Source organism: Pan troglodytes, chromosome 22 (assembly GCF_028858775.2).
Source record: "Pan troglodytes isolate AG18354 chromosome 22, NHGRI_mPanTro3-v2.0_pri, whole genome shotgun sequence".
Taxonomy (NCBI): Eukaryota; Metazoa; Chordata; class Mammalia; order Primates; family Hominidae; genus Pan; species Pan troglodytes.
This window is the reverse complement of record NC_072420.2, coordinates 44,667,134-44,686,591: the sequence shown is the minus strand read 5'-3', so window position 1 is coordinate 44,686,591 and position 19,458 is coordinate 44,667,134. Positions and strand designations below refer to the sequence as shown.

The following is a 19,458-nucleotide window of genomic DNA, read 5'->3' as shown; positions in this document are numbered from 1 at the left end:
ACAAATCCAGCCAGATCCAGAAAGGCGGGCGTCCAGAGGAAACCTGGCCTGCATGTGAACAAGTCGATGGCTTGAAAACAGGGAAGAAAGGATGAACAGAGATCTAGTGGTCTGATGGAGATTTTGGACCCCAAGTCACACAAACCAACCATGAAAGGTCATTTTCAGACAGTTGGGAAAACCTGAATATGAACTGGATGTCACAGGACACCAGGGAATTGTGGATTTTAAGACACAAACAATAGCCTTGTGGTCACATAAGAAGACATCCTTGGTCACCACGAAGGCCAGTTTTGAACATTAGGAACCTCCACTTAGAAGAGTCTGGGGAAAGAAGCCAGGGCCCGCACGCCACGCCTCCGTTACCGTGTTCCTGAGGACAGGAGGGTGTGTGTGGTCCTGAAGGGTACGCTGAAGGTCAGTGCGATGACCGTGGAGTAGATGGACCACGGGCAGTCAATCGACACCTGAGGAGGAAGCACAAAGACACTCTCAGACCACTCGCCGACGGACAGCACAGCCATCACCACTGCTGCCCAGACTCACCTGCAGTGCCCGCCCACACCCTAGACATTTTATTATGGCTTCAACCACTCATTATCCAGGACGCAAAGCCTTACCCAACACATACACAAACCAACGAGAAACAGGAAGCTATGCATACAGACAAGAGAAACGAATGCAGAACTGGCAAGACATGCACACATCACCAGAGTCACCTCAACGGCGAAGAGCACAGCCGTCCTCTAAGCAGCAGACCCACCAGCTGCTCCCATACACTCAGGGCCGCGGAGCTATGCAGGTTGCAATGTGCACAGGGTTTTGACAAAGTGCTTTCAGTCATATATTTCCAGATGACATTAGCCAATCAGTAACTACTCCATAGTTAATGAATTATCTAAGCATTTAATCCATGTGAGGCTGAATATGTAACTGAAAACCAAATCAGTTTACGGGCACAGTGAGGACAAAGCTATTACATCCCTTAAGGGCAGGAAGGAAGCAAGTCTCAAGCCTTATTCCCCACAGGGAAGAGGTGAATACCCCAGCACACAGCACGCGTGCCGCCAGCGCCAGGGAAGAGCAGGAAAACATGGCACACAGCACAGGTGCCGCCAGTGCCAGAGAAGAGCGGGATAACACGGCACAGAGCACAGGTGCCGCCAGCGCCAGGGAAGAGCGGGATAACACGGCACACAGCACAGGTGCCGCCAGCGCCAGAGAAGAGTGGGATAACACGGCACACAGCACAGGTGCCGCCAGTGCCAGGGAAGAGACGATAACACGGCACACAGCACAGGTGCCACCAGCGCCAGGGAAGAGTGGATAACACGGCACACAGCACAGGTGCCGCCAGTGCCAGGGAAGAGTGGGATAACACAGCACACAGCACAGGTGCCACCAGTGCTGCGCGCTCCCGCTGAGCTAAGCGCCACCTTCGTGAATGGTGAACGTCTGTGTGAGTTAAGGGAAAGACACTTCCTCAGGTTCTTCAAAAGCTGAACATTACAACATTCTTCTTCAGGCGTGGACTTGTCTGGTGACTCCGTGCTTTGGAAAGACGGCATGCCTTGCCCTTTGCCCCCGCTGCTCTTGGGCGTATACTGCGGCCCCTGGGCTGTTTCAGGGCCCTCAGGATTGATTTCTGGGCTACGAGACTTGGGCACACCCTGAGTAACATGATGCAGCGACACATTCCATGAGCTGATATCCTGTGGCTCTGGGACCGAAATCACATCTTTCTCAAGTAACTGTCAGTAAGTACCAGCACCAAAGCCTAAAATGAGACAGCTCCTCCGTGGCTGAGCTTATGAGTTTCAGTGGACAGACACCGAGGCACACACGACACAGACCTCCTCTGGCCTCGTCACCGTTCTAATGGACATGACCCAAGTTTTACGACCCTCATGCCTAGGCCGGCCCTAACCTCTTACAGCAAACTCCCTGGCCCCTGGAACTGAGAGGGACAGGTAGAGCTGGCTTATCTCTGTCCTTGCAAAAAATGCACCCCTTATCTAAGAAAGGGTGACTCACAGACAGACAGAACTGCTAAACACATGCCCAGGGCATCGGGAATCAGAAGGAGCCAGGCTAACAGCAGGCATCGCTACATCGCCTTTCCCAGCAGGCAGGCGGGCGGCGGAGGCCCCACAAGCTAAGCTCCTCCACTGTCCCTACTCACTTTGTGGTCTGTGGTAACCATGCAGCGGCCAGTTCTCTGTTTGTCCTTATGCTTCCTGTGGGGCTCTGCCATCCCCAGCATGTCACTCTCCCCTCCGAGTGCTGGGGCTGAAGGTAAAGAGAGAACTTCCAGTTCAAATTCGATCACGTGGTACGCAGGCACAACAGGCAGACTGATGCTCGTGACCTTGTCGGAGGACTGAATCCGGAGCGCGGCCTCAGAAGACTGTTCTACGAAGGACAGAAAAAGTCACTTCAAAGCTGTTCCCTCGGTTTCACTTGTCCTTTTCCTTACAGCAGGTGATGGCCCAGCAGTGAGGCCACTGCTCAACTTCTCCCGCTCCTGCGCACCTGGCAGGCAAACCCAAGAACAAGGCCCCTAGGAGAGAGCGGCCCCGTGTGAAAGCCGGCAGGCAGGTGCCCAGACCCATCATTGATCTCAATCTGAACAGAGGAAAAGGGCATTTCCCACGGGGCCCACCCAAGTCCTGTGTAGGTCCCTGCATGACTTTCTCCCGTTCCAGCTCATCCGCAGATCCACCCCCACCCCAGGGGAGCAGGGTCCTCCCCTTCCCCTTCCTCGTGGCTGGGAGGATGGGAGTGCTCAGGGCTCTCAACAGCACCTACAAGGGCTGCTCTGCTTTTGCTTCTCGGGAGCAGGGCCAGCCCAAGGGGGACAGGGTCTGGCAGGCATCACCATGGAACGTGACCCCAGCCGTGACCCCCATCTCCTAATCCTCAGCCAGACAAGCACTGCTCGGCCACTCAGCGTGTGAACCACTCTCAGTTTATCACCTCAGATGGGACCCCAGCACAGGCATCAGGCCGCAGGGCTCCTATGGAACACGGACTCCAGACACTGTTGAGGGGCGCTCAGCGGGATGGCAGCAAGGCCAGGCTCACCCTCACACCCACACAGTGCAGGGCAAGGTGGGCATCTTCCTTGGGCCTGGGTGGGCGGCACCTCACCTCTCGTGTTGGAGTAGACCACGGCCCTGCTCTCCGCCTGGCACAGAATGAGCATGGCTTCGGCATTGCTGAGCTGCAGGCTGTCTCCATTCTTTATCGTATAATGGCCGGTAGTGACAGTGAACTTGACTTTCTGAGGAATGCCTGCCAGAAGGCTATCTAAAGGAAAAGAGATCACGGCTCAGCACCGCTGCCAACCAGAAGACATCATCTCAGGGCCTGCAATGGGGTGAAAGGGGCTCTATTTCTTTTACTATGAAAGATTTGCTCCTTTGGGATCTCCATGAATTCCTTCTACTTCCATTCCCTTCTGCCCTAACTTTTCATCTCAATGATGTGGACTACAGGGTTGAAGGAGAACCCTGCTGGGGAAAAAAGAATCCTGTGAGTCAAGGAGTCTTATACCCATCTTGGTTCAGCAAGTCAGGGATTATGATCATGACGACGTCTCTGAGGGTCACAAAATTTGCCTGCCCATTAGTAGTAGAAGAGAATCAGATAATGTGGCTTAAGAAGAGACTGTAAAGAAAACTTGACTGTGCTGGTGCTGGTGCTGCTCAAATATTCAAAACCTTCTCTGGATTTTTCAGCTTCAGGCCACGGGCTTTTGGGTTAAGAACAGTCAGCAGTCAGGTGGCTCCCCCTCACTCCAAGACAGCAATGAGAGGCAGGAGTGAGCTGAGGCCTCTGAGAATCCTGCTGCAGGGAAGACAGAAGGCAGGCAAGATACCAGGACCGGGGGGAGAGTGGACAGAGACAGGGGACACTAGGCAGGAAGCAGGAGCCAGGCCATAAGCCTGGCACTGCAGCCGCCGGGCCATGGGGAGGGCAGGGCCTGCCGGCTGGTGCTTCGGCTCCCCTGCGGGAATTGAGTTCAGCTTCTCTACACAATGTTCCAATGGAAGAATCACTGGAGAGACTGACTGCTGTGTCCCACATCTGACAGCCTTTGCTGGTGGCCACACAAGAGGCATGAATGCAGAAAAATAGGGGGAATGGGGGAATAACAGAAAAATGCCCTTTGTGATTTTTTTCCACGTAGAAGAAACAGGCAAATAAATAAATCGTTGCTAGCCCGAACAAAGGAGACATTCACTCACTCTTGTTCAACTGCCACATGTTCTTCAATCATCTGTTTATAGCAACTCCTTCCAATTTTAGAACTTATCAGAAAGGACAATAGCTTTGAATTTCTCAAATGCCATGCCAGACGGACAAGTTTAATCAACCTTTCAAAGGAAAACTTTTTTTTTTTTTAAGAGATGGAGTTTTGTTCTGTCACCCACGCTGGAGAACAGTGGTGCAATCACAGCTCCCTGAGGCCTCAAACTCCTGGGCTCAGGAGGCTGAGGCAGGAGCCTCAGCTGGGGCTCCAGCCTGTAGCTGGGACTAGAGGCCGTGGCGCACCGCTACACCCAGCTAATTTACTTCATTTTTTTATTTTGCAGAGATGGGGTTTTGTCATCCTGCCCCGACTGGCTTACCCATGCTGGTCTCAAAGCCTTGGCCTCCCAAAGTGCTGGGATCTGAGTATAGATCCTAACTAAATCTAGTGTTTAGCATTTGAAACGTACTTCTAAGCAGGAAATTATATACATATTTATGAAACCCTGTGGTAGACATTAGCTGCTTCTTGGCTAATGTGACACTGTAAAATACACATGTAGTTTTCAACCCCATTTCCAGGCATACTAGCTCCCAAATTCCTTAGAATCTCCAAAGTGATGTCTTTTTGTAGGCTAATGAGTTGATTGGAGGCTGGCAGCTCCAAGGTAGCTTCAAGATGAGGACTGGTCACCAGAATGACCAGGGCAGGATTAGAGGGTCGGGCCTTTCAGCAGTGGCACCCAACCTCCAGGGAGGAAAGAGGGGTTAAAGGTCGAGTTGCTCATCAGTGGCCAGTGGTGTCATCGATCATGCCTGTGTAATGTCACTTCCATAAAAACCAAAGGACAGGGTCTGCAGAGCTTTCAGGCAGCTGAACACATGGAGGTTCCTGGAGGGTGGCGCCCAGGGAGGGCGTGGAAGCTCTGCACCCTTTCCCCATACCTCACCCTCCACACTTCTTCATCTATAGCCCTTATAATAATCCAGTCAACCTGTTTCCCTGAGTTCTGTGAGCTGTTCTAACAAATTCATCAAACCCAGAAAGGGGGTTTTGAGAGCCCTGATTTCTAGCTAGTCGGTCAGGAGCACAAGCAAAAGAACACTGGGCTGGTGGCTGGCATGGGAAGGGGGGACTGTCTTGGGGACTGAGCCCTCACCCTGTGGTGTCTGACGCCAGCTCCAGTAGACAGGGTCAGAACTGAATTGCAGGACCCTCGCTGCAGGGCCGACTGCTTGCTTGCTGGCAGGGGGAAATCCCTGCACATTTGGGCCCAGAAGTCCTCTGCATTGACCATTAGGTTGAGTGAGCCAATAGAAAAAAATACCTTGAGTTTCTTTTTTCCACTCTCAGAGCTAATTCTTCTGTGTTTCTTATTTTCACATACACCATGTTTATTAAACATGAAAAAGCAATTACAGGAAAGCAAACATTCAGATAAACAAAAGAGGCAGTCAGCTAGTTCCCAGGCAAAATTTCCATTATGTTACCCAAAATATCTCTTAAAGGCAGACACAGCTAAAACTTATGAGAAGCCTGGCATCTCAGCAGGTCTCCTCAGAACTGCCCCAGCGGCACGCCTCCTCAAAGGCTGGGGACCCCACTCACCAGCCAGCGGCTCCACGTGCAGCTGGGGCTCCTGCGAGTACACGTCGTACTGCACAATGGGGTAGATGTGAGGGAGGACGAACCACACGGAGCCCACCGAGGCGCACAGCTGCCTGAGTGTATACGTTCCAGGTTCCTTGGCCTAGAGTCAAAGAATCAGGCATTTGAAACCACGTCACCCAGTTTTGCAGTTAGCTTCCTGCGGTAGCGCGGTGCAGCGGTCTCTCTGAACTCCAGAAAGGCCTGTACTTCTTTCCCTCTTGTACCCCCTGCTCTTGTGCCTAAACCTCTAAGCTTGGGCTCTTCACAAGGCCCTCAGAATCTCTCAATTCGTGATTTTCTGAGTAACTGATGCTTAAATTTAACTTTAATAAGGTATTTTCAACTTATCTAAACTGTATTTGTGGCATTGCAGAGATATTCAGCATGAGATTTAAGCCCTGCCCTAGACTAAAAAATGTGACAAATAGCTGTACTTTCCACAGGCCAAATCCTGTTGAGTTAGTGGAACTTACAGGATATCCCGTGTCAGAGAAAACTTTATGTTAGAGTGGGTGAGAAACACCAGTTCTGACACCCAGCCAGCCACAAAAGGAAAATAAGTTTGAGTGGGAAAGTGTACCACCTTCTTTGAAACCTCATTTTAACAAATGAGGGTGTGTATTTTCATATGCAGGGGGGAAAGCTAACTGAATCCAATAATCCAATGAGTTAAAAAGCTAATTTAATCTAAGAACAAATATCTACGTTAAGAACTTCACTCAGAATTTATCAAATGTCAGAAAATTGTATAAAATACGAAAGAAAACATCAGTGTATTTTTGTATAAGGACAGAGACAAAAACAGGGTTAGGAGAACAAAGGACTCTAACTCAATTCACAGCACACTCCAGACAGTTCTTGTAAGCTCCACGGCCCTTCTTTACAAACCTGAAAGTCAAGTTCCCACCCTGAACGCATACCTGAGTCCTGAATGTTATCTGGTTGGCCCCTGGTTCCAGGGTCACGTGGCTGCACCTCAGCACGTGGGCACCCTCCTCCAGAGCCACCCCTGAGGGCATCTCTAGAGAGGAGCTGCTCTCCTGCCTTCTCAGGAGCATGTGGACGTTTCTGCAGATAATCCCAGTCGTGTTCAAGGAGTTATCAGATGGGCTTCTCTCAAACATTTCATACAACTCCAGCGCGGGCAAACTGTTTTGGGATACAGGGAAAGGTGCGGTCTCAGGTGGAAAGTTAATGATCCCATTGGACGTCTTGTGCTTGGTAAGCCACTCCGCAGTCTTCCGGTAGCTGTTTTTCTCAATGCTGAAGTGGACATTGACCACAATCTGCTCCACGTGAACAGGCACAGGCATCTGGCTGTACATGGTTATCTCAACGCACAAAACGCCGCCCACGTGGACCACGGCATTGGAGGGATCAAAATGGAGATCTCGCAGTTGTGCAAAGGAATGCATGGGTAGCACTATCTTATGACCTGTAAATAGACATTATCGTAACTGACTCCCCAAGTCACACTTCCTGACAGTAAGCAGCAGCAGGCCGTGGACACAGTAAGATCACCGAGAGCAGACTGAAGCAAGAAGCAGTGATGGGCACAACAGCCGAGCCCAGCCTCTTGCCATCTTCACACCCCCCAAAAGCTATTTTATCAAAAGCAAAATATTAGTAAAGACCTACGTAATGCCTAGAAATCATAAAATGTACAGAAATTAACCTTCTCAAGTCTGCTTTGACAAACCTAAGAGAAATACAGGTCAACTACCTCTCAATTTCAAACGACAATTTGTAAATAAGTCCAATTTCTAGAGCTATTTCCAAGGGATTCCAATATTTTCTCACCTACTTAAAAACATGCTCAGTGAAGATGCCCAAGTGCCCTGCTGTGATGTGGAAACAAACCCCAGGTGTCTGCCAGTCTACGAAGTCAGCCGATTAAGCAGGACCCCTCTGTGCCCCCAGGCCCAGGACGGCAGCAACCAGCCAGGTCTACTGTTGCTGCTGGAATGAGAGCCTAATGCTCTCTCTGGGCCCTTCTCTCTCTGACCAAACTGTAAGTACCTTGGTTTTGTCTAGAAAATACATAAGGCTGCAGAACTGACCAGTTAAGTATTTATTAAATATTCATCAACGAAAGGACTTGCCAAGACTGATGCCATAGATCATGAGAAAACAGTAAACGATTGTGGAATATTTTATTCGTATAGAGATACCAAGGAACGTTGGCAGGAACATCACAACTCAAATAGTCTCAAATACAAAGCAGCAGCAGATGTGGTCACGGCTCTACCAACAGTCAGCTTGGGCGCGTTAAAGACTCCACAGACTAACGTCATGATGCTCCCGAGAAACCCACCCACATGGATCTTTTGTTGTCCCCCTTTCTTTGAGACAGGGTCTCGCTCTCGCCCAGGCTATAGTATAGTGGCACCATCTTGGCTCACTACAGCCCAGTTCTCCTGGGCTCAAGCGATCCTCCCACCTCAGCCTCCTGGGTAGCTGGGACTACAGGTGCCCGCCACCACACCTGGCTAATTTTTTGTAGAGACAGGGTTTCGCCATGTTGCCCAGGCTGGTCTCAAACTCCTGACCTCAAGTGATCTACCTGCCCCAGCCTCCCAGGGCAGGCAGAAGTTCCTAGAAGTTTCAGGGTCAGGTTGATGTGGTTATTGACTGCTGGGGTGTATTCACTTACAAGCATCTGGGGCCCAGCGCGGTGGCTCACGCCTGTAATCCCAGCACTTTGGGGATTACGGTATGGGGTTTCTTTTTAGGGTGATAAATATGTTTTAAAATTGACTGTGGTGGCCAGGCATGGTGGCTCACACCTGTAATTCCAGCACTTTGGGAGACCGAGGTGTGTAGATTCCTTGAGCTCAGGAGTTAAAGACCAGCCTGGGCAATATGGCAAAACCATCTCTACTAAAAATACAAAAATTAGCCAGGCATGGTGGTATGCTCCTGTAGTCCAAGCTACACAGGAGGTGGAGGTGGGAGGAGCAATTGAGCCCAAAAAGCAGAGGTTGCAGTGGGCTACAATCATGCCACTGCACTCCAACCTGGGAGACAGAGAAGAAAAAAAATAGCTGGGTGTGGTGGCCCACACCTGTGGTCCCTGCCACTCGGGAAGCCAAAGTAAGAGGATCTCTTGACTCCAGAAGGTTGAGGCTACAGTGAGCTGGGATCGTGCCACTGCACTCCAGCCCAGGCAAGAAAGCAAGATAGTAAAAAAAAAAAAAGAAAAAAAAAAGAATAATAATATTGACTGTGGTAATGGTTGCACACATTCCTGAAACAGACTAAAAGCCATTGAATTATAAACTTCAAATGAGTGAATTACATGGTTTGTGAATATCACAATAATGCTGTTACATTTAAAAAAAAAAAAAAAGCACCATCTTAAATGAAGAAAAAGACTGGGTGCGGTGGCTCACATCTGTAATCCCAGCCCTTTGGGAGGCTGAGGTGGGTGGATCACCTGAGGTCAGGAGTCTGAGACCAGCCTGGCCAACAGAGCAAAACACTGTCTCTACTAAAAATACAAAAAATTAGCAGGGCATGGTGGCGGGCGCACGTAACCCCAGCTACTTGGGAGGCTGAGGCAGGAGAATTGCTTGAACCCGGGAGACAGAGGTTGTGGTGAGCTGAGATGGCACCATTGCACTACAGCCTGGACAACAGAGCGAGACTCTGTCTCAAAAAAAAAAAAAAAAAAAAAAAAAGAAGAAGAAGAAAAAGAGATGGGAAGAACTTTTTTTACATTAAAAGAGAACTGAGATATAACAACCACATGTAATATGTGATATCCTGTTGGACTCCATTAAAAATGATTTATAAAATACTTTAAGACAATTAGGGAAATATGAATATGGCATACTTAGCAGATGATATTAGAACCTTATTAATTATTTGGGTGTGGTTAAGAGACTGTCCTTATTTTTAGAAGATCTAATGTGGTCTAGAGTTTGACTTAAAGCAAAAATAAAAAAAAAAGTCAGGTGAAAGACATAGATACATGTCAGCTACTCAGCAAAATGTTAGCAACTGTTTACTGTAAGTGGTTGGTATATCTTGTATTCTTTTTTACTTCTGTAATATTTGAAAATATTCCTAGTCAAGTTGTAAGAACTGGTCTTACCTGGGCTGTCTGATGGCTGGCTGGCAAAGTCAAGTATCTCCTGGCAGAAGTGCTTGCGCTCCTCTTCAGTGAGGTGGCGGTCACTGGCTAAAAGGCTGCTGGTCTGCAGGTAGCTGGAGCGGAGAGGTAAGGAGCATGGAGAGGCTTATACTTAGGAGTGCGGGGCAAAGTGGATGCAAAGTCTCCTACGGCCTTCACAGAGGCTTCAAAAGCCAAAGGGCTTTTTTTTTTTTTTTTTTTTTTAAGTTACTAGGACTCAAAATTAGATTATAAAAAATCGACTAGACATTTCATTCATTTTCTATACAATACATATATATAAGTTAGGACTTTTCTCTCCTTAATAATAGGTGTGAATGAAACATTGATTGTGGGCAATGTTGCCGTATAAACAGAAAATAATTTTCCTGCTTCATGAAAACATTAAAGGATACTTTTCAATTTGTCCAAGGTGCTTTTGACATTCGGCCAGCTGCTTCCTTGTGTGTGTGATGGGGAGTGCCCAGCCCTCAGCCAGGTAATTTTTCAGTGCTCCTTGAAGATAGATTTCTGCCTTTTGTGGAGCCTTTTTCCTCCTTGCAAAGTCAACAAACAGTAGCTTTCATTACAGCTAGGGATAATCAACACACTGAAACCCCATCTCTCCCGCTTTGCCCTCCATCCTCCAGACCCCAAGCCAGGACAGACTCAACATCTCTAGATAGCCCTTTTCCACCCACCCCGCTCCGTGAGAAAGAGTACCTACTCAGGACGACATAATTAGACTCCCAGGCAAAGATCTGAGAAATGAGCGTGTGGTGATAAGAGCACAACACATCGTTGGTCTGGCTTTATACACATGTCGAGGAACTTTCATAGCTGAATCTCAGGATAAGAAAGTGAGCCTATCATTCATGATCTCAAGCTGACAGGCAAGAGGGCCAAGGCTAAGAGAAGGTGAAGGAAGGGCTTGTCCACAAGTACACTGCTAGTCAGCAATGAAGCCAGGAAGTCCAAGTATGGGTCTACACTACCTACTAAAGGCACAGAAACACAGAAGCAGTCTACAGGGCGCAAGCGGAAGGGAGCACAGAGCCACTTGGAAACTCAGGCAAAGAGCACTCCACAGGATCCGGCTTCCAGAGAACGCCGGAGAATTAAAATAGCAACACTTGGCCCCCAAAGCAAAGTTTAAAGCACAACTGTTTTTTTTAAAGATGGGGTCTTGCTCTGTCACTCAGGCTGGAATACAGTGGTGTGATCATAGCTCACTGCAGTCTCAAACTCCTCAGCTCAAGTGATCCTCCCGCCTCAGCCTCCTCCACTGTAGCTGGGACTACTGGTGTGTGCGGCCTTGCCTGCCTTTAAAATGCAAATTAATAAGGGCTTGTCAAAGCCTCAGGAGCAACAAGGATCCCCTCCCCTTTCCCGAGAAGCCTCTCTGCTTCCTTAAGGAGCACCTTCCTCTTTAGATACACAGCATGGAAGTTCAAGAGAGCTACATTCTAGCTGTGACTCTGCTGTTAACTAGTGGGTAATCGGCGAAGCTGCTCCAACCACATCCGGAAAACCAGAAAGTTCACTTAGCTGATCTAAGAATCCCTTTCCAGCCAATTCACATCAGTTCAAATCAAATCAATTCTCATTTCTTGCTTCACCTAATGAAATCACTTGAGTACAGATTTCAAGATCTCATTTCAATCACTTTTTTTTTTTTTTTTTTTTTTTTTAGAAAATGAAAACAAGCATCTTTTTCCTTATAGCTTGTATCTCCTTTGAGTACTTTGAAATGGTAACCACATGACCCACTGGGGTTTCTTCTCTTTGATAGTCTGATTTTATGAAACACACTAGAAATACGCTAAATTTTGAGTTTTTCTGGAATCAAACTTCAAAGCTGGAGCTGGAATGGAAATCCTGCAGTCTTTGTACACACCTTCTTCCAGTCATCCCTAGATCATCCCTCTTTCATGAACCTGACACATGCAGTAGCTTTACATCAATGGCCTTGAGGTTTTTCAGTCCTCTTAATACTTGATAAAATTAGAGAAATGCTATATAACAAAATATGTAAGAATCTATATGCCAATTTACTCACCATTATACTGTCTTATAATTCTTTAATTAAACTTAGTTACAAAAATGTATATATTTAATTAAATAAAAGAACCTCAAAGACCAATAACAGTTATTAAGAGTAACAAGCAGAAAATCTCTCCATCTGGTTTTCAGAAGAAACTGAAAAAAAAAATTATGAGGACTGGGTAAGAGAATCTACACTTTTCAATCTACAAATTTATGTGCACTTTATACTAACTCCATATATAACAAATCTTCTCGTGTTATTTGTATGTTTAGAATGCAAAGAAAAGTACAAAATCAATTACATGTAAAACTCTGCCAGATCTTTTCCAACAAACTTAGCAGATCGAATCCTCCCAATGCTTGTATACATTTCAATGGTGGCATGGGACAAATCCTGTGGGGAAGTAAAAACACAATTATGTACTTGAACTTTTAATGATGGACAAATACTACATTTATTCACCTAAAGCTCACACAAAAGACATTGTTGGGTTTTTGTTTTGAGACAGAGTCTTGCTCCATCGCCCAGGCTGGAGCACAGCGGCGAGATCTCAGCTCACTGCAACCTCCGCCTCATAGGTTTAAGTGATTCTTGTGCCTCAGCCTCCCAAGTAGCTGGGACTACAGGCGCCACCACGCCCGGCTAATTTTTTGTATCTTTAGCAGAGACAGGATTTCACCATGTTGGCTAGGCTGGTCTCAAACTCCTGACCTCAAGTGATCCACCTGCCTCAGCCTCCCAAAGTGCTGAATTACAGGCGTGAGCCACCATGCCCAGCCCGCAGAAGACATTGCTAATAATGTAACATTATTTTTTCCTTTGCATCTATTTTTGTGAATTTTTCTGTAATATATACTCAAAATTGGTAACCTGTGTATAAATTATGAAGCATAATAATAAAAGAAACCCACAAACTCATCCAAAACATCTAACTTTTCCAAGGACTTTCTGCACGTGGGTGACATGCTGGGTATTTTTCATACTTGCGTGTATAAGAGGTACAGCCATTACGGGCAGACCAAACGCTCAAGTTGCCCATGACCCGGGAATGACGCTGACCCACCACACTTCTGCCTACACCGTTTTTTAAAGTTTTGCTAATTTAAGTCTTTCAAAATCAAATACAATAGCTCTGCCCAAGTCCAAATTACTCCTTTTTACAAAGAAAAGTATTCACTAGCCTCTCTTATAATTTCTGTGTGAGCAAACCCAATTTGAACAAAACGGTAAATATTCAAAGATGATTCCATGCCTAGCATGGTACCATGGGCACTAATACACATTTGATGAACTACTCCATGTTTTGTCCACAACTCCCCAGGTACCAAAGAAACTAAAAAAAACCAACAAGAAGGGGCCCCCAACACCAGTTCCTTCCCAACAGGCCATGTAGCAAAGCCTTCTAGAGACAGGTATTCACAGAACAGACATTGAACACTTGTTAATACTTACTAAGTAGTGTTTTTCAAAAGCTTCCACTGATGATAATGCTTCTTTCAGTTTCTTATAAGGACTCTGAGCTGTGTTGGCTTAAACAGAAAGAAACGAGAGTCCCTCTTCATCTTCATCATGTCCAGTCACATGACTTTACATTCACCTTCACATACTGCAGGTAGATGACCTCATCTGACTCTTGTGAAATTACAAACCGGCCAATGCCAACGGAAACTACATGATTATGTACATTCTCTTTCAATTCACATATTCATAAAATAGTCAAAATGCTTTGTGTCATGCTTTTTCTCTGATCTTTAGAACTAAACTTTTTTAGAAACATATATTACAAATACTCCAATGAATTAAATTACTTCCGAAGTGATCTGAAATGGTCTCAAGTTGAAACAATGAAATATAAATACTATGTATTTTTTCCCTTAAACATTTATTCAATTTACTAAGAATGCTTTCAGCTCATCAGATATTCTTTAGCAACAGTCTTGCTAAATAATACTCATCATATATTCCTACGTAAAACAATGAGTAATCCTCCTTTCAAAGAGCCTTATTATCCAGGAGAATTTTTTTTTTTTTTTTTTTTTTTTTAGACAGAGTTTTGCTCTTGTTGCCCAGGCTGGAGTGCAATGGAGCAATCTTTGTTCACCACAACCTCCGCCTCCCAGGTTCAAGCGATTCTCCTGCCTCAGCCTCCCGAATAGCTGGGATTACAGGCATGCACCACCACACCCGGCTAATTTTGTATGTTTAGTAGAGACGGGGTTTCTCCATGTTGGTCAGGCTGGTCTCGAATTCCTGATCTCAGGTGATCCGCCCACCTCGGCCTCCCAAAGTGCTGGGATTACAGGTGGGAGCCACTGTGCCCGGCCAATTTATTTTTAAAAATTTGCTGGGAGGCCAGGGCAGGAGGATCACTTTAGGCTAGGAGTTTGAGACCAGCCTGGGCAATACAGCGAGACTCCATCTCTACAAAAAATTAAAAAATTAGCCAAGTATGGTAGCACACACCTGTAGTCCCAGCTACCTGGGAGGTTGAGGCAAGAGGATCCCTTGAGCCCAGGAGGTCGAGGCTGCAGTGAGCCAAGACTGTGCCACTACACTCCAGTCTGGGCAACAGAGTGAGACCCTGTCTCTTAAAAAAAAAAAAAAAAAAAAATCGTCAGGTCATATTGTTAGAAAAACAGATCATCTGTAATTCAGAGAGAGAGTGGTACATTTGAACATGAGCTATAAAGTCCCTTAAGCCCAGGAGAAACTCAGCTACATTTCTGAAACTCCTTCCAATTTCTTCAACTATTTCTAATATTGCATTATGCTGTTAAAAGGTAAACTATCACGTGCTTTAATCCAGTCAGCTAATAATGGGTATAATTTTCCAAATGGTGAGTAATATGATTACTCTTAGAACTTCGGTTAAATGTGCCAACTTGCAATGGACATTTTCATTACTGTCCACCTCACCACTCACATAGGTATATACAAAAAAGTACCTGTTTCTGGTCGCTCAGCTCCCAAACCTGCCAAAAGGTCAACTGTCCTGTTGAGATCTTCTGAGTTAGGTCCTTTCTCTGACACAAGTCCACACAGATAGCCCAAGGACTTTAACTGTTAAGATAAATCCACAATTTCAATTAATTTGCCATAAGAGTCAGCAGGGAATTCAAGAATTTAAATACAAAAATTCAAATCCAGCTAAATTCTAGAAGAAATTTAGCTTTCCTACCCAATGACTCAAATCTGGATACAAAAATACATCCTACACAACAGCTCCCAGTGAGGCTTGGAGGGTGGGAATCCTCCGCTTCTGTCCTTCACCTCCCTGAGTTCCCCAGGCTACGCCTTCACCTGCATAAGGCCAGCCCTGGCAGCCTACCTGCTGCACACACCAGCACAGCTCTGCCTGGTGAGCTGACATTTCAGCACCACCCTCGTGTCCCCCGACTCAGGGTACAGAGTCAATTTCACAGAAGCACAGCAAGTGCTTGCTGTCTGCTGACTACATCGACATGTGGTAGGGAACTATGACTTCTTTGGCTGCACCCAGACACCTTCTACGGCCACTAAAGTGGATGCATCGTGATCTAAATGAGCAACACCTTTCCTCCAAACAGCAGACTTCCTCTGCCACCCAGGCATGGCCGCAGAGACAACGCGAGCATTCCACACTTGGGCAGGTAGGCACCTTTTCTGTGGCATAGCTCCACAGCCCCACAGTGTGGGCAATGTTTGAGTCGATCTGTGCCCGGTCACAGCAGCCTTCTATCCTCTGCAACACCTCCAGACAGCTCAGAAACACCCAGCAGTCCAGAGCACCAGGTGGGACGGAGACCTGTGGGGGTGCAAATGCGAACGTGTGAGGGGTGCTCCGGGACAGCTCTAGCTTGAACAAACCCACATGCTCTAGCTTGAACGTGCAAAACCCTCCATCCTTCAAGTAGCCACCTCATCTAACAGTTCTGTGATATGCAGAGCTACAGGAGAGAGAAAGGGGCAGAGAACACTAATCACCTACATTCACATGGGAAGAGAGAAGCAGTGTGACCTATATTCAAATGTGTTATCAGGTTTTATGTATAACTTTCAATTATTGTATTTTTGAAAACCTTATTAAGAAAAAGCCTCTGCAGGTCTAGATCTGAAAAATGTATATAGAAAAAGAATTTTTTTTTAAAAAAAGGAAAAACCTAGAAAAAGACCAAATATGATCATTTACTCCAAGAGTGAGGATTGGCCACAGATTAGTGTCAAGAGGGGAGGGAAAACTAAGACCTCAAATGACTGCTTGGTCACATTTAAGAAAGATCACGTTCAACAGCAGAAACTGAATACCGAGTAGAAATATCACACGAGGAATTACAGTTCACTCTTCAGGCGTGATAAAGACAGTATATTTATGTTTGGGAAAAAGAGCTCCCTATTGCTCCCTATACACTGCAGTATTTACAGGTGAAACCCAATGTCTGTATTTGAAAAACGTCCCAGGGCAAGTGAACGAGGATGCAGATGAAGTAGAGGCTGGCCAGGTGCCGCGCCTACTGTAACTGTTCATGGGTCCTACGTGGGCATTACGTTATCCTCTCTGCTTTCTGTATTTACTTGAGCCTTTCCACTTAAAAAACAAAAAAAAGAAAACACTATCAGAAAAGCAAAATCGCCTGCTGTATAAGATGCAGTTTTTCCCCACATTTTAGCACTTCTGAAATAGGAATGTTTCTCTTAATCAAGTGGCATCTTACATTTTTAAGTGGCAATGCTGACTTTTTCTCTGGTGGCACTAACTTCATGATGTGTCCTAGTTTTGGTGAAATGTGTTCACCTGTGCTCTTCAAATCACCAGTCAACAGGTGATGAGCTGCCAATGCCGGGGAAACTGACTCCCATAAGAACTCTTGCAAGGCACCCTGAGCACAAATAAAGGACCTGGAACCAACAAGGAAGAACCAAAGAGTGCCATCAAATGTTCCCATAAAAGCTAAAAAGCCCAACTTTTGAAAAATAAGATAAGCTACTTAAACCTTTTGGGAAAAAAAAATCAGTGTAGGTCAAAAACTGCATAATCGGAAGCCACTTTCATAAAGCTGCACAACTCTCTCACCCAAACATACCACACTGAGGGAAGGCACAGAAAAGCGGGGCAGCAGGACGCAGCTCTGAGATCCTGGACAGAGCGTGTCCCTCCGATTGATGAGCGTCCTCATCAGTCAAACCACAGCAGGCCTGGAGCGGGCTGACCGCACCTTGCAGGCCCGCCTGGTTCCCAGGTGCCAGGAGATCTGGGATACTTTTCATCTCCCAAGATGCTACCACCATCAGTACCCACTGCGCAAAAGCTTCTGTAAACAGGCACCTCCCCTGGGCACACACTGGTGACAGAAAGACCTCCTAGGAGAGGCCGGGCGCGGTGGCTCATGCCTGTAATCCCAGCACTTTGGGAGGCCGAGGTGGGCGGATCACCTGAGGTCAGGAGTTTGAGACCAGCCTGACCAATATGATGAAACCCCATCTCTACTAAAAATACAAAAATTAGCCGGGTGTGGTGGCATGCACCTGTAATCCCAGCTACTCGAGAGGCTTAGACAGGAGAATCATTTGAACCCGGGAGGCGGAGGTTGCGGTGAGCCAAGATCATGCCATTGCACTCCAGCCTGGGCAACAATAGCGAAACTCAAAACAAACAAACAAACAAACAAAAACCTCCTAGGAGACCACGAGAGACTCTTACAAAGCAGGAAGACGTACAGTGCTTTTGGTAAAGATGCATCCACAGAGAAGGGAGATAAAGCCCAGGAGCCACAGCAGGGGAGCCGCGGCAGAGGACACTGGATGCAGAAGCAAGAGCAGCCAGGGCACGAGGGCCGCTCCGCGACCAGGCGCTGAACTGAGTCCGCAGGGAACAGCAGCAGCCGAGAGCTGAGGCGCCACCTGACAGCACAGGTGCACCCCAGAAAGGCTCCCAAATGATACCACCAAAATGCCAACAGTGGCATTAATTACTGCATGGCATGATTATAGAATAGTTCTTTGTATATTTTTTTCCTGCAAAGAGCAAGTCCCGCTTTGGTAAGCTTGAACGACAGTATTAAAAAAGTAGCAGCATCAGGTAGCGGCAGCTTTTCTGGGGTAAAAACAGCAAAATCCAGTGGCACCCATTGGCCACTGGCTGCTGAGACTTCACCTTCAACTTCCATCCTGAAGGAGGCGGGAGAGAGCAGGCAGGTCCTGCACACACCCACGCCAAGGAACAAGGGCAGGCTTTCACTGAATAACAGAAACCTGAAGGTGAGCTCGGCCACCCCTCCCTCTGGAACTCACACCTCCCAAAGTGCAAAGCCTCCCCCGGGCCTGCTCTGGTCTCCGCTGCGAGTTCTCACCGGCTCCATGCTCTAAGTGCCTTTATTTCCCAGGAGAATCGCAGCTCCCTGTATTTCCTATCACAGATCATTTTAAAATTTCAGTTTTTATGGGGAAAAAAAGACACACATGTGAATTTGGCATATGATGTGGCATACACAACCCTTTCTGCAGTGCCGCCTTGCAGAGCCGCCTGCCTCGTATGTTACTACTTACTGTGTGTGTCTCTTAGCTCCCACCCAAACCCCAGGTAACACCCCAAAGGGGGCCGGGCACTCTGCTTCTTCTCTATACTTTAGAGGGCCTGAAAGAGGTGGGCTCCGTAGCAGCGAGACCTTCCACAGTAAGACATCTAAGACTTCCAGACATGTTAACGAAACAAATTTATTTAAAACCTAATTGCAGTGATACTTTTTCATTGCTTTGAAAAAACAAGTGGCAAAATGCATACAACAAGGTATGTGAAGGGCACAAACCCTAAATTTAGAGGTCGATGATTTTTACAAATGTAACCACCACCTAATCAAGAAATAAAATTATCCTAGAAGGTTCTCTCAAGTCCCTTTTCCCAGTCAAGATCCACCCCAAAGAGGCACCCGGCTCCTGACTTCGGCCACCATCAATTCCTTCTGGATGATCTGTGAACTTCATATAATGAAATCACACAGCATGTCCTCCTTTGTGCATGGGGCTTCTTTAATTCAACACAGTATCTTTAAGATTCAACCTTGCTGAGTCTGTCAGCCTGTTCTTTTTCACTGCTGCTTATTAAACCTTTCTACAAGTTGGCCACAGTTTATTTATCCACTCCTATCAAGTGTCTGGGTTGTTTCCAGTGTTTGGCTACTATGGGTAAAGCTATTTGCAATGTTACCCCTGCCTCAACGGAGGGATGACTTCTCAGGGTCCGAAGACGCCCCCAGGCCCAAGTGCGCCAGGCTACTCACAGCAGAACACAGGCAGCGCCAGCAGTCTTCTCCCACCAGCATCCCTGCAGCAGAGACGCAAGAGCTCGGGGGAAGGGGACAGAGAGTGCCAGAGCCACCCTGGCTTATTTTACCCATTAGAGTGCAGCTTGAGAATAAA

At 46.8% G+C, this 19,458-nt stretch overlaps 1 protein-coding gene across 6 annotated transcripts in view; it reads right to left on the bottom strand.

Annotated features, from left to right (window-relative positions):
- The window catches only part of TRAPPC10 (trafficking protein particle complex subunit 10), a 94,387-nt gene that overhangs the window by 15,969 nt on the left and 58,960 nt on the right, over window positions 1–19,458 (bottom strand). For all 6 annotated transcript variants that reach the window (XR_010154409.1, XM_054675317.2, XM_063803474.1 and 3 more), the window contains 11 exons: window positions 15,704–15,850; window positions 15,012–15,126; window positions 13,519–13,595; window positions 12,368–12,459; window positions 10,436–10,576; window positions 10,002–10,114; window positions 6,826–7,340; window positions 5,864–6,005; window positions 3,151–3,309; window positions 2,183–2,412; window positions 367–467 (listed from right to left, as the gene is read on the bottom strand). Coding sequence is in view for 5 of the 6 variants with exons in the window: in XM_054675317.2 (XP_054531292.1) it covers window positions 367–467; window positions 2,183–2,412; window positions 3,151–3,309; window positions 5,864–6,005; window positions 6,826–7,340; window positions 10,002–10,114; window positions 10,436–10,576; window positions 12,368–12,459; window positions 13,519–13,595; window positions 15,012–15,126; window positions 15,704–15,850 (1,832 nt within the window). In the remaining variant the exon portion in view is untranslated. The remainder of the gene's footprint in view (window positions 1–366; window positions 468–2,182; window positions 2,413–3,150; window positions 3,310–5,863; window positions 6,006–6,825; window positions 7,341–10,001; window positions 10,115–10,435; window positions 10,577–12,367; window positions 12,460–13,518; window positions 13,596–15,011; window positions 15,127–15,703; window positions 15,851–19,458) is intronic.